Below are 15,546 nucleotides of genomic sequence, written 5' to 3'. Positions count from 1 at the left end.
CAGTTGGTTGTTGCCAGCAACTTGCTGGTATCGCAGAAGCGGCCCCATTCTTCACTCACGCTTCGTTGCACATTAGCGCTGCAGAGGAGTACATGTATCTCAACGAGCTGGAGCGAGAACAGGATCATTTAAGTGATAGGACGCCTCTCACATTGGATGACATCTTGCAGTAGTGCCCAGAGATTGTGGATTCGCGCCGTGTCTTCCTCGGCAATCAGTGGCAGGCCAATCCCCGCGCAATCAGCCTCCGCTTCGACGCGGCTGCGGGCGGTTTGCTTGGTTGAAGGAAGCGCGTGAAAACGGGACGGGGGGGGAAGGGAAGCAGCGGGCAGAGACGACCACAACAGGCGGAACGTCCGCAGCGTGGCATACTTCTCCGAGCTCTTGTCTGCTGCGCGCGGCAGGGCGTTGCCTTGAATGGCGTTGCCTCGCCACTCGAAGGCGGTCACCTTGCTCGAAGTGAGCCCTGCTGGTCTCCGATAACGACGTCAGGTCACGCGTGACCACCAAAAATATCAGTTTGCGTGGATACCGTTCTTCCGACAGCGTTTATGCTGCGCAGACACTCAGCTGCGGCGATTCCCGCGTTGCATCAGCTCGGCAGAACTCCATGATGCAGCTTCGCCACCGACAACGCTGACGCCGAGCGCAGTTATAGCAGCGATGCCAACTAGTCGACTGTAGCCATCTTGGCCATCAAAGGTAGCCATTTGGTATTGCAATATCCACAGTAATAGGCGCTCTGTCATTGGTCCACTACAATAACATTCATATCTGATTCGCTACCATCTACTATATTTCAGTATGACCGAACATTCACCGGAACGTGCGCCGAACTGAGTTCCCATCCCACCGAGCCGTCACAGCTCAAACCGCCAGGAAGCGCTTCGAGCAGGCAGCCGAGGGATAGAGAAATAGCCGCCGCCCTGCAGTCCGGATTTGGCGGGCCGTTACGCAGCCACCCTGGAGCTAAAAGCGGCGAGCAGCAACAGCAAGAGCGGCGCTATGCTGAGCCGCTGCCTGGCCGCGACTTTCTGTGTGAATGAGACGAGTGCAGTGACCGACCGCCGCCGCGCCCTCCCCCCGAACGACCCGCAGAGTAGCAGCAGCATGTCGACTAACCAGCGCCACGTGCTGCTGGCCGGAGAATACGCGCAGCGCCGCCCGCTGCCGCGCAAGTCGCCGCTCGCGGCCTTCAAGTCGCAGCTAGAGGCGCAGCAGCCGCCGCCCAAGGAGCTCGAGCAGCACGTGCAGCACCAACAGGAAGAACAGGACGAACAGGAGCCGGAGCAGGCTCAGCCACAGTCGCAGCCAGAGTGGCCGGAGCAGGAAGGCGTCGACGCCCAGGTGCTCTTCCAAGTGGAGCCTGCCGCCGTCAAGATCGGCCGAGAGATCGGTAAAGGAGCCTTCTCCGTCGTCTACGCGGGCGACTACCAAGGCCACCACGTCGCCGTTAAGTGCCAGCCCAAGGACGTAGAGGGCAACATCCCAGCCTTCGTGCTGCGTGAGGTGCAGGTGCTGCGCCAACTACGCCACCCGAGACTGCTGCAGTTCACGGGGGCGGCGGACAACGTCCGTGCCAAGCAGGTTTGGATCCTCAGCGAGTACCTGAACAACGGCGACGTGGACCTGTTGCTCAAGGCCATTCGCAGCGACAAGAAGACGCACGTCGGCTGGCACCGCATGGTGCGCATTGCTCTGGACGCGGCCTTGGGCATCGAGTTCTTGCAGGAGCGGCACATCGTGCACCGCGACATCAAGTCCTCGAACATTCTGCTGGACGACCAGCACCGCGCCAAGCTCTGCGACTTCGGCTTCGCTGTCGAGATCAAACCCGTGGAAGTCGTTACGCATGGAGGAGCCGAGTCGGAAGCGAGCAAGCAACGTCGCAAATCGTACTGCGGTACGGACGCCTACATGGCGCCGGAGATGTTCCTGGACGAGGACTATGACCAAAGTGTAGACATTTTCAGCTTTGGCGTCGTCCTGATGGAGATGCTCTGCTGCCGTGTTGCCAACTCCGACGGGTTCCTGGTGCGTCTCCCGCAGTACAAGTTCCAGGTGCTGCTGCCTGAGTTCCGTGACGCACTACCGGCCTCGTGCCCGCCAGCACTCGCGAGCCTCGCGGAAAAGTGCGTATCCTTCGAGCCAAGTGAGCGCCCGAACATCCAGGCCATTGTCCGCACGCTTAAAGATGCCCTGAAACACACCAGCAGTATCCACTGCGATGTCGTAGAGTTGATTCCATTCACGCCTGACGAGCGCGAACCACAGATCGAGGAGGACGATGATGCATACTACGGCGAAAATGATGAGGACGACGATGAGGACGAAGAGGAAGACGAGGATGAAGACGACGGTGAGGAGGAAGACGCGTGCAACACCTTGGAGGCGAATGGCCGCCACAATACCATGGGCATGGAATCGGACGAGGAAGAACGGGACGTGCACTCGCAGGTGGTCAAAGACCCTTTCTTGGATGAGGAGAGCGTTGACAGCGATGTTTTGGCGCAGCCCGCCTCGCCAGCTCCTTACCACGAAGGCCTGATCCTTAAACGCAGTCGCCGTGGTAAGCGCTCTTGGGACGAGAAGTGGTTCATAGTGGACCACGACCAACTTCACTACACGGATGTCCCGCCGCGCTGGAAGCAACATCAACAGCAGAACCCAGAGTGGCGCTGCACACTCCCGCCTATTTCGTCGCTGTCGTTGCGTGAGTGTCGCATCTGGAAGACGATGGAGATGCCGGAACTGCGGTTTAACGTGATTGACAGCAACTGGAAGATTAAGCGCGAGCTGCAGGCGGTATCCAAACGCGAACTCGAGCTGTGGATGGAGCTCATTAACCAGGGCATCGACTATGCTAATGAGTTGCATGCGCGAGAGCACGACCTGCCAAACAATAGTACCACGGGAACAAGCGCTAGCAGCAGCAACACAAGTCGTCCTAGTCGCAGCAAGACAAGCAAGCAGCAGCCTCAGAGTCAAGAAGCGTCCAAGCCGCAGGGACTGAGACCAAAGGCCAGGTCAGATGCAGAAGCCCCGAAGAAGATCAGACGCCGGAGTAGCGTGACAAAGTTCGACGAGCCGCCCGAGTTACCAGAGACAGAGGAGGACCGAGCTGATGAAGTCTACCTCTGGCTGAAGCAGATCGGGTACCAGAGATATACGCCGATGCTCAAGGCAAAAGGCTTTGATTCACTCGACTTCATTCGCGAGGTGCGTTGGGCTTGATTTCTCGCAATTCAGACGTCTTACCTGATGCTAACCATGTTCTTATTTGTTCTTGCTGCAGACTGGCATCGAGATGGAAGATCTGAACTTCGTGGGTATCAAGGAGCCCGTGGCACGCAAGGCGATCCGGTCAGCGGCTCGGACACTGCGCGGAGATGACGATGATTGATTTAGCGGACGAGATAGGGTGTCTCTAGTGGCCTCATGCATGCGGCGTATTCTCGTGAGGCCTGTTCCGCGATGATTTTCTAATATAAGTATGCGAACACCATGTCGTTCTCCATACTTCATTTATTCATCCATACTTATCGCTGTCATCGCTCCGAGCTCCACTGCTTGAAGTGGTTGCCACAGCATCCTGGCACTCGATCCTGAGCAACAAACAACGCCCAGCCTACAAATATCAGAGCAAATAAAAAACGAGACAGAAAAGCAAGTGTGTGCATGCATACCGAGAAGCTAGCAGCAGCCTAACATTGCCTGCCATCTTGGCCACACGGACAGAGAGAGGAGCCTACACCAGCGGCCCGTTGGATGTCAGACCGTCCTCAACACCAGTGAGCAGGTTACGCAGGAACGTCTCCGTCACGCGCGTATAGTTGATGATTTCCGAGCGGTTCATCTTGTCCAGCGGCATTTCCGAAAGCCCCGTCAGGTGCTCGGCGTTCTTCTCCAAGTTCTCCTGCAGGTATTCGAACAGATTCTTTTCCTTTCCAGGCGGAAGGTAGTACCCAAAGGCGTACGTGTACTTCAGCACTCGTCGGCACTCAATGAGCTGCTCCGTGGCCGCGTTCAGGAACTGCACGTCGATCCACGACGAATCGCCGTGACTGGCCTGAAGCTCGATCATGCGCGTCTCCGTGCCTTCACGCATCCGCTGTGCAAACTTGCCAGCTTCCGAGTGGTTTGCAAAACGCTGGTAGTAGTGAAGGTATCTGTCAAGCTCCGCCTTTGCTCGGGCCGCATCCGTGTCGCCAGCTTCTCCATCTGCGTCGTAGCGGTTGCATTTGTAGTAGCCGCCCGTCCCGGACCCGTGCTTGTCCCACCCCTCCATGCAAATCCAGCAGAACTCGTAATTGCAGCTTCGGCACGTCATGTGATTGCAGCCCTGGTTCTTCTCGATACGAACCGAGCATTTGGGGCACTTCTTCGTGTTGGCCAAGATCCAATTGGCCGTCTCCGACTCGTTGCGGCACTTTTCCTGCCAAGCCGAAAGCTGTTCGCATGTGACAGGCGAGTGGGCCTCCTCGCCACAGCGTAGGCAAAACACGCATCCGCACGTGCACGTGACCGACGACAGCCCGCCGGCACTAGTGATGGCCTTACTGCATCCTGGGGACGGACACCACTTGACTCCCTTGTTAATGTCCACGAACGATCGCAGCAGGTAACGCGCGTATTTGCGGTAGTCCTCGGGGTTCACGATCTTCTTGAAGATAATGTCGCTCACCACCTCCTTGCAGCCGTGCGCAGGACACGTCGTAGTCACGCAGATCGGTCCTTCCTGGATCTTGAGCGACAGATAGGGTTTCCAGCAGTTGAGGCAGTACACGTGCCCGCAGCCCATGCCAAAGACCTCATGGGCCGGGTACTCGTCGCAGCAAATATTGCAGTCCACCTAGCAGCATAAACCCATCAGCAAGAATAAAAAATCCTCTACCTCGCTATATTCTTACCTTGGTACCATCCGGGATGACGGGTGCCTGCTTGTCTGCAAACTCGACGCCGGCCTCGTGCTGCGTCTTGACGGGGTCCGCGTAGTAGCCTTCGAACAACTTCTCCTTGTTCCAGCCAAAGTGGCGCAGCAAAACGGACGCCACGGGCGAAGAGATCTCCAGCACCTGCGCGATCTCGCTAATGAGCGCGCGCTGCTCCTGCAGAAGCTCCGCCTCGTCGATCACGTGGTATTCCTGCTGCTTGTGGCTGCCAGCGTGGCCCAGCCCAGCGGGGCTTAGTCGCTTCTTCTTGGCGGCCGAGCCGCTGCCCAGCGGGGACGCGTGCTGCTTCTTGGGGTTGGGGGCGGCGTCCGACTGCTCCTCCTCTTCCGAGTACTGGTACTCCTCCTCGTCCTCCTCCACGTCGCTGTAGTGGTACTCATCGTCCGATAGTGGAGAGAGCGGAGGTTCGGCCATGTGGGCGCTCATCGTGCGGAAGCTTACGGTCGGGGAGGCGGCTATACGGGGAGACAGCGCGAAGGCCGAGTAGCGGCCTTTAAGCTGGAAAATGCAGAGAAGAAAACAGAAGCAACCCAGTATATTGGACCACCTCGATATAGTGACTATAATGACACTAGCAGTGACTTGGCGAGCAGGTGTTCCCTGTTCGATGTGCAGACCTGCCAGCGGCAAGTTGCCACCTGTATGACGTCGTCGTCCTCCATCACACATCCACACAGACAGGAGGTGAGCAGTCGGCAGCGACCATCAGCGGCTAAGTTCTAACTCCATTTAATTTCAGTGTGAACAATCGCCTCGCCAAGAGGCTGCTTGTCTTTCGGTTCGTCATACGCAGAACATCACGACTCGGATGCACAGCAGAACCGGGTCCTTCCGGCCTGCTCCGGTCTGCGACCTCCAGACCGATTGCAGCTCTCTCTCGCCGGCCGCGGCGACCTATGCAGCATTAGCAAGCAGCCTTCGCGCGCGCATGATCGCAGGGGATCTGATAATCACACGCTGCTCCAGTACTATAGCAGCAGCTCTATCAATAGCGATGCCACTGGCATTGCCGACGACCGTTTCCGAACGGTACTCGCTGGCGTTGAAGGCAACTTCAAGCGAGCTTAACAGCGCATGCTCCTCCTCCTCGTCGTGGCTGCAAGGTTTGCAAGACTCGCTTTGCCACCACGATTTGCCTTCGAGGAGGTCGCTACATGTAGCTGTATGCAGCAGACAGCTCGCTAGGCTCGGACGGATAGCTCAAGCAAATAACAGTTGCGCCGGGCGCGGCTGAGTGGGCTTCAATAATGCGAGCTTCAATATTGGTTTGCAAGCGTTTTCGCCTGGCGGGGAGGGACGACGTGTTTGCGCGGCGGGTTTCGGCCTGTCAACCCTCCCCGCATACTCACGTCGCCCAGCCGTTTATGACGAGCCCTAACCGTCGCCAAGATCATCCTCCCATTCCTGCCGCTCACTTTAAAATTGACCCGCAGCTACGCAGATCCGCTGCGCGACCACGACGACTTCCACCAGCCCCGGAGCAGCTTCACCACAATGGGAAAACCCAAACGCAGCGCCGCCAACTCCGCCGCGACCGTGCGCAGCACCGGCTTCGAGTCCGTCGTGGCCGGCGTCGTGTCCGGCTGCGTCACGCGCTCGTGCACGTCGCCCCTGGACGTGCTCAAGATCGTGATCCAAGTGAACGGGCCCGTTTCCTCTGCCACCTCGTCCGTGTCTGCGCCGTCCACGCTCGTGGCCGCACGCGCCGTCGCTGCACAGCCCTCGGCCTCCTCCGCCATCGCGCGCACCGTGCGTGAGCTCTACGCGTTGGACGGCGTGCGCGCCTTCTGGCGGGGCAACAGTGCCGGCTGCTGCCGCCTCGGACCCTACGCAGGCCTCAAGTTCTACCTGTTCGACTCGCTGCAGGCGCGCTTCGCGGCTCGAGAGGGCGGTCGCGAGCTCAGTAACTGGCAGCGCGCGCTGTGCGGCGCCACCGCCGGCCTCATCGCCACCATGGGCACGTACCCGCTGGAGGTGGTGCGCACTCGCATGATTTCGCAGACGACGGCCCCTGCCGCGGCTAACAGCGAGATACGCGGCGTAGTGCAGGGCGTGCAGCTCATCCTGCAGCGCGAGGGCCTGCGCGGACTGTACCGCGGCGGCTGGTCTGGTGTGGCGGGAGCCATCCCGTTTGAGGGCGTGCAGTTTGGTTGCTACGAGTATCTGAAGCTGACAGCTATTCGCCACCAGTGGCCGGCCTACCGCTGGCCCGAGGGCAAGACGGAGATGGACGGCATCGACTACTTTGTCTGTGGCAGTGTTGCTGGAGCCATCGCCCAGACGGTGGCGTATCCCTTCGACACGGTCAAGAAGCGCCTGCAGTCGCAGCAGGTGCACCTGAACGCGTCCATTGTGGGGCCGTTGCCGGCCGAAGGGGGCAGTCCGTCCACGCTGTACTATCGCGGCATGGTGGACTGCTTCCGCAAGGTCATCCGCGACGAAGGCCCGTTGGCGCTGTACCGCGGCACGGGCCCCAACCTGGCGCGGATCGTCCCATACGCCGCCGTCATGTTCTCGACGTACGAGACGACCAAGAAGACGCTGCGCGTGCTGAGCGGACGCGAGTGAGTGATGGAGAGACCGAAGAGAGAGACGAGAAGCCCCCTCTTGATATTTATTAGTCTCAGTGAGTAAGTGACGCCTCTGCGAGCCGGAGGCCCAGTGAGCTGCATCCCGTGCCACCTGCGTACGTTCCTGTATTTCTAGGGGAAAATGTGCTTGAGAAGCAAACGCCTATAACAAATAAGTAAACAAAGCAGCCTTGTGAATGGATTGAACGTCTCTTGCGTCCATCAGAACGGCGCGATACTGCGCGCCACCATGTCCACATCCAGCGCCCTGTTGTCGCCGCTGATGCTGTAGAGACAGCGGAACAGCAACGAGCAATGGTCGCGAACGGTCTGCAGCATCTCCCCCGTCATGGGCTTGAGCTCGCTCCCATACTCGCCCCTGTTCATAACCGGCTGCAGTCGCCTCGCCATCCACTCGGGATGCCCTCCGTCCATTTGGCCGCAGAGCAGGCGGAAGAAGTACGGGGCCGAGGCGCCTCCTCGCTGCAGAATGGGCAGGAACTTGTCGGCGTCCAGTAGCAGCAGATTGAGCTGCACGTACCCCGTCAGCAGGCTGTAGTAGTAGCCTGTGTAACCCATGGCGCCGAATGGTTCGACTCCCCACGTCGTCGGATCCAGCGAGTTGCCGTCTTCGTCCAGCGGCGGCCGCTTGTCCGTCGCCGCGAACTCCTTCAGCGTGTCCACCAGACAGCGAGCGAAGTGCGCCACCTGCTTCTCCTGCGCCTCCGTCTTGATGTAGCGGTGGCGGTCGTTCTCGATCGTTATGGACGCGTAGACGTCCCCCAGCGTCGTCCACGGCAAGCGGTGGGCCTGGTGCGTCGCCATGCTGGCCGAAAGAGGATATTGTAGTCACGTCATGCAGCCTATCTTTATAGCGCTTCGAGCATGCTGGCATGATGCAGCTTTTGGCAGCCATTACGGTAGTGCTCGCTTGTCTTCTTCAGTTCGTCGAGCTCTTGCAGCAACTTCTGTCAGCAAGCGATCCCAGCGCGGAAAGGGAGAGGTCCAAGTCGCTGCAAGGCCTCCTCCACATCACTGGCGACGCGGCCACAACTGGTCTGCTGCCGCGTCTACTGCAACCTACATGTTTGGCAGAACACCGGATCTCCGGAGCCCATCGCCGCCATGCCTTGAGAGCACATTCGCCTTCGGCAAGGGAACTCCGGTCTCCGATGCTCGATCTTCTCGGTCCCTGCAGCTTCCACCTTGGCGTCAAATCCGCTCGGCACTTGCAGAACCGGTTCCATTTCGATGGAGGCATCAAGCGTTTAACTTGAAGCCGCACTTCGACATGCCAATGGCATAGTCTACACATCAGTCCTGGCATCTCCAGCCCTCAGTCAAAATCGCAAGTGCTGCTTGGTCTCCATTACGGCATCGAGTGGCTGACAACCTCCTTCCATAAACGCCCTCTCCTCCCCCAATAGCACGTCGCACGGGGACCTTGCGTGCGTGGCCCCTTCTACGAGCGCGATCCAACCCTTGGGAGCGTCAGTTGGAAACCCGCCGGCCAGGACACACATCGACCTCCAGACATGGGGAACGTCGCCGCCAAAGAATCCTTCGTGCCGCCGCCGCCGCCTGCCAAGGCCGACGAGCAGTCCGAGCTGCCCAAGCTCCCGTCCTTCCGCGTGCTGTCGGCCGACCAGCGCGCCGTTACCTTCGACGAGCGCGTGCACTTGCGCGCGGGCGCCGAGGCGCGCGCCGACCGCGTGACGCTCGGCCTGGGCGCCATGTCGGACTTCCGGCCGCTGCAGCGCGCCGCCACGTTCGACCCGCGCCTGCGCTCGCAGAAGCAGCTGCTCACGGCGTCCGACGTGCTGCACCGACGCTTCTTCAACGCGCGCGAGCGGCGCGTGAGCTTGAGCGCCGAGCGCAACCTGTTCCGCATCGCTGAGGGCGACAAGGAGCGTCAGGAGGCCGTCGTGGTCGTGGACCCGTACTCGACGGGCATGACGCTGGCCCAGAAGGTGCTGGAGCGCGGCTACCTCTGCATCTGCGTGTACTCGGACACGCTCGAGGTGACGCAGGAGCGCATCGCACACGTGCCCAAGGAACTGGCGTCCAAATATCTGGCCGTCATCTACCACGACGGAGAGGTGGAGCGCAAGGACGAAGCGCGCGCGCTCCAGGACACGGCGGCCGCACTGCGGCGCGTCACCAACGTCGACATCCTCGGGGTCTTCGCCGGCGCTGAGACGGGCGTGCTGCTGGCCGACAAGCTGTCGGAACACTTCAACCTCACGACCAACGGCACGAGTGGCTCGGCCGCGCGCCGCAACAAGTACCTCATGGGCGAAAAGGTGCGCGCGGCTGGCATCCGCGCCGTGGCGCAGGTGCAAGCCACCAAGTGGTCGCAGGTCGAGACGTTCGTCAAGCAACAGCTCGTGCCGCTGCTCAAGGACGGGGAGTTCAAAGTCATTGTGAAGCCCGTGGAGAGCGCCGGCAGCGACGACGTGACGCTGTGTCGATCCATGGAGGAGGTGCGCACGGCCTTTGGCAGCATCCAGGGCAAGATCAACGGGCTGGGGCTCGAGAACCAGGCCACGCTGGTGCAGGAGTATCTGGACGGCACGGAGTACGTCGTGGACACGGTCAGTCGCAACGGCGTGCACAAGGTCGTGGCCGTGTGGGAGTACGACAAGCGCGCGGTGAACGACGCGCCGTTCGTGTACTACGGCGTCTTGCTGCGTGCGGCCCCGGATGGCTCCCTGCTGGCCAAGGTGGCCGACTACGTGCTCAAGGTGCTGGATGCTCTGGAGATCGTGCACGGTCCTGGCCATGCGGAGGTGAAGGTCGTGAGGGGCGAGCCGTGTCTTGTGGAGATCGGCTCCCGCTGCCACGGCGGCTCTGGCTCGTATTTGCCTATTGTGATGCCGTGCGTGGGCTACAATCACGTGGACTCTGCGTTGGATTCGTATCTGGATGCCGACGCGTTTGAGCGTCTGCCTGAGCGGCCGAAGGAGCTGAAGGCACACGGTTGCGAGGCGATGCTGGTGTCGTACGAGACGGGCAAGCTAGCGGGCTACCCCGGCATGGAGGAGCTGGAGAACCTGTCGTCGGCGGTGTCTACGATATGGTTCACGCACGTTGGAGACGAGTTGAAGACCACCGTGGACATGTTCACGACTCCCGGCAGTATCATTATGGTCCACGAAGACGAAGAACAGTTGAATCGCGACTACGCCCGCATCCGCGAGCTGGAACACGAGGGACTGTATGCGCTTGAGCCTGAAGAGGAAGCGGTGGAGAAAGGCCCGCGTGGCACTGTCGTGGTGGTGGACCCCTTCTCCACTGGTGCTGTGCTGGCTCACGAGCTCATGGTCAGAGGCTACCAGTGCATCTGCGTGTACAGCGACCGTCTGGAGAACATCGAGAGTGTTGCAAGCCTGGTGCCGGAAGGACTGACGCTGGAGTTTGCTGCCACTGTCGCGTTTGAGGGTAACCTGGACCAGACTGTGAGCGCTGTTCGCAAGGCTGCGAAGCAGGTCGCAGTCAAGCAAAACAAGAAGAAACACGGCGCAAAGGTCAGTCCTGCGGTGTGTGCTGTGTTCGCTGGAGCTGAGCTGGGCGTGAAGCTGTCCGATTCTCTGACGGATGCGCTGGGTCTGGACGGCAACCTCATGGAGCACTCGAGCGCGCGGCGCGACAAGTACCTGATGGGCGAAACACTGCGTTCGGCTGGAGTACGAGCGGCCAGGCAGGTGAAATCCACGACGTGGGCTGAGGCCGAGGCTTTTATTACTCAGGATCTGAAGCCAGAGCCCTTCGAGGTGGTGCTCAAGCCGCTGGAGAGCGCGGGCACTGAAGATGTGGTGCTCTGCTTGTCATTGGAGGAAGCGAAGCGCACGTTTGAAGGCATCCTTGGCAAGATCAACGGCCTCGGGATCCAGAACAACGCCGTCCTGCTGCAGGAGTACCTTGAGGGCGACGAGTATGTGGTGGACACTGTCAGCCGCAATGGTGAACACAAGGTAACTGCGATTTGGAAGTACGACAAGCGTCGCGTCAACGACGCCGCGTTCGTGTACTTCGGGCTGTCTTTGGTGCCTGCAGAGGGCATGGTGAACGACATGATCGACTACCAGTTCCAAGTGCTCGGTGGGTATTGACTTGTGTGTATGCTGCTGCTCGTTATATCTCTATACTGACGTTGCTCTACTCTTTTTAATGCTGTAGACGCCCTGGGAATTCGCAACGGACCTGCGCACGGAGAGGTTAAGTTCTGCCACGGCTCGCCGGTGCTGATCGAGGTTGGCTCGCGCTGTCACGGCGGTGAAGGCGCTTGGGTACCCATTGCCAACATTTGCGTGGGCTACAATCAAGTGACGGCTGCAGTCGACAGTATCTTAGAAGGTGAAGCGTTTGCCAGCCTTGCGGAGCGACCCAGGAAGCTTCAGGCATACGGCTGCGAGGCTATGCTAGTGTCGTACAAGAACGGGGTCCTGAAGAGTACGCCGGGCATCGCTGAAATCGAGAAGATGCCAGCCTTCCTGAAGAAGGAGATTTTCGTCGCACCAGGAGACAATATGCGCCAGACGGTGGACATGTTCACGACACCGGGTAGCATCATGCTTACCCACAAGGACCGTGACGTGCTCGAGAGCAGCCTGGCACGTATTCGCGAGCTTGAAGTCGAGGGATTGTTCGAGGTGGCTTAGACTGGTAGAAGAACGAGAGCAACGTCACGCAAGTTGCATGCGAAAGCGTGGGTGAGCTGCAAGGTGATGGAGCCCTGACGTAGCCTTCGTGCCAGTGTGCGTCTCCTTTTCTCGGATTACTTTCGTATTATCTAATGGATTGTTTGGTACAGCTAGCTGCTTCGTGTCATTTGAGGACTTGGTGCTTGAGGCAGTCGTTGATCTTGCAGGATCGACCTTCAAAGGCACATCGCTGGCAGTACCCGGAGCGTTTGTTTGGTGACGGACCGCCACCACCTCCTTTATGACTGTGCTTCGTGTGCGGCCGGGGAGGACTTGGCGACTTCACAGTGTCAACCCCCGCTGGGGTCTTTGAAAGCGGAGCAAGCAACGTGTTGTTGCTCCCGTCCGCTTTCTTCCTGGCGCTGTTCTCTGGGGACGGAACCTCACGAGGTGAGAGCTTCACGTGTGCGATTTGTGTCTTGGGTAGTTCAGTGCCGTAGCTGTCAACACGGTCTTCCAGCAGAGGCTGTTGAGCAAGAGTGGAAGCAGGTGGCGACGGCGGTGGTGACGTCTGCGATGCCGTGTCGCGCAGCTTCTTAGGCTTGTGGTGGTGGCGGCGTGAAGACGAAGGTTGTTGCACGTAGATCGACGCTGCCGCACGCGCAGATGACATCGGTGTCACTTCGAGCTCTGCTGAGACGGAGTGTTTGTTGAGCTGTGAGCTTGACGTAGAGGCACGTGGGCTGTCGTTTAGAGAGCGGTCTTCTCTGAACGACGGGTACGAGGCCTGTCGTGGGGTTTTCCGTGGCGTTTTATGCTGGTGTTTCGTCCTGCTCGACAGTTGTGCTCCTTGAATTACAGGGAGCACTAGCGGTGGCAACATTGGATGAGGTGGCTCAGGCTCTGAGAAGTCCGCTGGGGGCTCATCAGCAAGAGGAGAAGTAGATATTGCTGGAGGTGCTGAAGCGGGTGAATTCCCCCTGGACGTCGGTGTTCCGAGGCCGCGCTTGCTCGTGATCGGGCTTCGTCTGTCATAGCAAGAGATATTAGTGCCGAGGCGACAAGTTATGAAGAGAACATGACCAGTCTACCTTGTTGTTGGCTTTGAGTCAGGTGGAGTCGCTCGCCCAGAAGGGATTACTGGCGGTTCAGATAGACTCTCCTGCTCTGGTGCACGAGCTGATGGAAGCGGAGATGCTTCCTCTCCGGTTGGCGTGTTGATTGGCGTGTAGTCTTCGTATCCATCATCCTCGGGCTCGATTGAGTTGGCAGGGGCCACTTGGTGAAGAGCCGACGATACGACTTCGTTCACGAACGGTACTGCGAACTCGTGGTACTCGACCAATGTCTCTGGCGATGTACTCGATGAGTTTGGAAGTTGTATGGGCGGCACATGCACGGGTTCAAATACTGCTTCGACTGCCGGTAGCGTTTCTTCCGAGTCGGTGGAATTGTTGTCCACTTCATCGGCAGGAGGGACTTCCGGGGACCCTTCATCCACTGTCTGTGCAGGTATCTCTGCACGTACAGCTTGGGCGAACCATTCACTTGCACCGCTAATGGTTTGAGCTACATTCTGCAGTGCTTTGTGGACTGCCGCCTCCGTCGTCGCTTTTGCAAGGTCACGGACATCATCGATCGAAGACGATGACATTCGACGAACCTCGTGAGCTGTTGCTACTTCAGCGGTACCGTCAAGTTCTTGTCGCTCCTCGGAAGGTGAAGCAGTAGAGGTATCACTGGGCGGCGTGGCATCGTCGAGCGCGTGAGCGACCAATTCACTACGAGCAACCAGAGTGATCCTCTCTGTCACCTTGTGGACTGCAACGTCCATTGCATCCGAGACGAGTTCATTGCCCACCGCCTGAGTGAACCACTGCGTTGCCTTCTCGACGGCTTGTACGACCTCTTTCACAGCTTCCCCCGTGGCAGCATCAACTGCCGCCTTAGCAACTGCGTGGACGACAGTGCTTGAAGGTCGGTTCGGGAGCGGCAAATTCTCGACCAATGCGGGTAGCATCGTTGTCGACGCGGGGCTTTCACTGCTCTCCTCCTCCGGACTGCCGGGGGGTTCTGCAGCTGCAACCGCCTGAGAAATCAACTCACCGCGTACAGCTTGAGTAAGCCATTGCGTCGCGCCTGCCACTGCTTGAGCCAACTCGTCCACTGCTTCCCGAACGACTGCATCAACTGTCACCTTGGCAACGGTGTGAATAGTCAGCGCATGGATCTCGTCAATCGGAGCCCCGCTGCCACCACCTGGCAGCTCGTCGGCATCTCCATGCCCACTCATCAGACTTCAAGTCTACGCCAAAATGAGCTTCGACCACCCTCGCAAAAATAGCGGACACCATGAGAGTCTAAGCAAACGCTCGTTTTATTATTTTGGACCGATAACCTCATCCTGTCGTAATGTCTTCGGAGACAGCGGTCTGCGCTGACCGCTGTACAGCCCTCGTGGGGTTCGAGCTCGCGGTGACAGTTGTTTGCTGTCGGGTCGCGTTCTCAAAGACCCTTGTGCTAGAATCCCCCGGACGCCTTGGACGATGTCGTTCTGGACTTGGTAGCGCGCAGCTACAGTTAATACAGACTCGTATTGCCGCCAGGCAGCGTCGAGGTCGCACAGGTGCTCCAGCTCAACAGCTAAATTGTAAGTTGCTACCAGTAACAGCTGAGCGATGTCAATGCTCAAGTTTTCCGAGTCTCCAAGTGCAGAAAGCTGCGTCACGGCGGCCTTGGCATGTGCAGCAGCTGCAGCGTGGCGATCAAGTTGTGACAACACGGCGCACAAGTTGAGTCGGGTTAGAGCGATCTCAGACGCAGGAATAGTCGCTTGTGACTTGATCTGTAGCTTCAAAGCTCTCTCGAGAAACTTGACGGCTGCAATCGGTTTGCCGCTATGCTTGGCATGACAAGCAAGATTATTTAGCGTGATGAGGTGGAAAGCCTTACGTCGATTCACATGTTGATCCTCCGTTAGACTCCGCAAGTACCCGGCGTGTCGGGTGTGCTGCTCTGCTCGCAGGAGTAAATCGCCGCATTGCTCGAAAGTTTTGACGTCCTCAGGAGATACTAGCTGTAGAGTCTTCATCACAAGTGTGTTGCTTAACAGCAGAAATTCCTCACACCCCTGCTGGAAGTGCAGCGAGTGCACACCGAATTGCTCCTTGTGATGGAAGATCAGGCGCTCGACATCCTCGAGAGCGCGGTAGACCGCGGTGAAAGGTGTCCGGGGGTCGGCGTCTAGTCTTCGCACATGAACCAGAGCTGCCGCCAGCGCCACTACCACTTCTTGTTCGCTCATCAGAGACTGATGGGGAGATATTGGAGGCTTGAACAGAAGCTGCTACTCGAACAAGGCGAAGATAAGACACGGGAAGT

The 15,546-nt window shown here is 58.8% G+C and overlaps 7 protein-coding genes across 7 annotated transcripts; 3 read left to right on the top strand and 4 right to left on the bottom strand.

Annotated features, from left to right (window-relative positions):
• Positions 1–1,005: 1,005 nt before the first annotated feature.
• Positions 1,006–3,403, top strand: KRP23_4045 (RasGEF domain-containing serine/threonine-protein kinase X; the record flags this gene model as incomplete). Its single annotated transcript, XM_067888963.1, has 2 exons — positions 1,006–3,219; positions 3,296–3,403. The coding sequence occupies 2 exons, from the start codon at positions 1,006–1,008 to the stop codon at positions 3,401–3,403; spliced, it is 2,322 nt and encodes a 773-aa protein (XP_067748163.1).
• A 345-nt stretch (positions 3,404–3,748) lies between these two features.
• KRP23_4044 (putative E3 ubiquitin-protein ligase rbrA) lies at positions 3,749–5,366 on the bottom strand (the record flags this gene model as incomplete). Its single annotated transcript, XM_067888962.1, has 2 exons — positions 3,749–4,852; positions 4,911–5,366. The coding sequence occupies 2 exons, from the start codon at positions 5,364–5,366 to the stop codon at positions 3,749–3,751; spliced, it is 1,560 nt and encodes a 519-aa protein (XP_067748162.1).
• A 1,080-nt stretch (positions 5,367–6,446) lies between these two features.
• KRP23_4043 (Mitochondrial adenine nucleotide transporter ADNT1) lies at positions 6,447–7,520 on the top strand (the record flags this gene model as incomplete). The annotated part of the gene is made up of 1 exon (XM_067888961.1): positions 6,447–7,520. The coding sequence occupies one exon, from the start codon at positions 6,447–6,449 to the stop codon at positions 7,518–7,520; it is 1,074 nt and encodes a 357-aa protein (XP_067748161.1).
• Positions 7,521–7,744: 224 nt separating this feature from the next.
• Positions 7,745–8,347, bottom strand: KRP23_4042 (uncharacterized protein; the record flags this gene model as incomplete). Its single annotated transcript, XM_067888960.1, has 1 exon — positions 7,745–8,347. One exon carries the CDS (start codon positions 8,345–8,347, stop codon positions 7,745–7,747), a length of 603 nt encoding a protein of 200 aa, XP_067748160.1.
• A 710-nt stretch (positions 8,348–9,057) lies between these two features.
• On the top strand, positions 9,058–12,183 carry KRP23_4041 (Dapdiamide A synthase; the record flags this gene model as incomplete). Its single annotated transcript, XM_067888959.1, has 2 exons — positions 9,058–11,623; positions 11,702–12,183. 2 exons carry the CDS (start codon positions 9,058–9,060, stop codon positions 12,181–12,183), a joined length of 3,048 nt encoding a protein of 1,015 aa, XP_067748159.1.
• A 166-nt stretch (positions 12,184–12,349) lies between these two features.
• On the bottom strand, positions 12,350–14,458 carry KRP23_4040 (uncharacterized protein; the record flags this gene model as incomplete). Its single annotated transcript, XM_067888958.1, has 2 exons — positions 12,350–13,193; positions 13,257–14,458. 2 exons carry the CDS (start codon positions 14,456–14,458, stop codon positions 12,350–12,352), a joined length of 2,046 nt encoding a protein of 681 aa, XP_067748158.1.
• Positions 14,459–14,545: 87 nt separating this feature from the next.
• On the bottom strand, positions 14,546–15,469 carry KRP23_4039 (uncharacterized protein; the record flags this gene model as incomplete). Its single annotated transcript, XM_067888957.1, has 1 exon — positions 14,546–15,469. The coding sequence occupies one exon, from the start codon at positions 15,467–15,469 to the stop codon at positions 14,546–14,548; it is 924 nt and encodes a 307-aa protein (XP_067748157.1).
• Positions 15,470–15,546: the final 77 nt, after the last annotated feature.

This window comes from Phytophthora ramorum, assembly GCF_020800215.1.
Source record: "Phytophthora ramorum isolate Pr-102 chromosome Unknown Phyram_PR-102_s0003, whole genome shotgun sequence".
In the NCBI taxonomy this organism is placed as follows: Eukaryota; Oomycota; class Peronosporomycetes; order Peronosporales; family Peronosporaceae; genus Phytophthora; species Phytophthora ramorum.
This window is presented reverse-complemented; position numbering and strand designations above follow the sequence as displayed.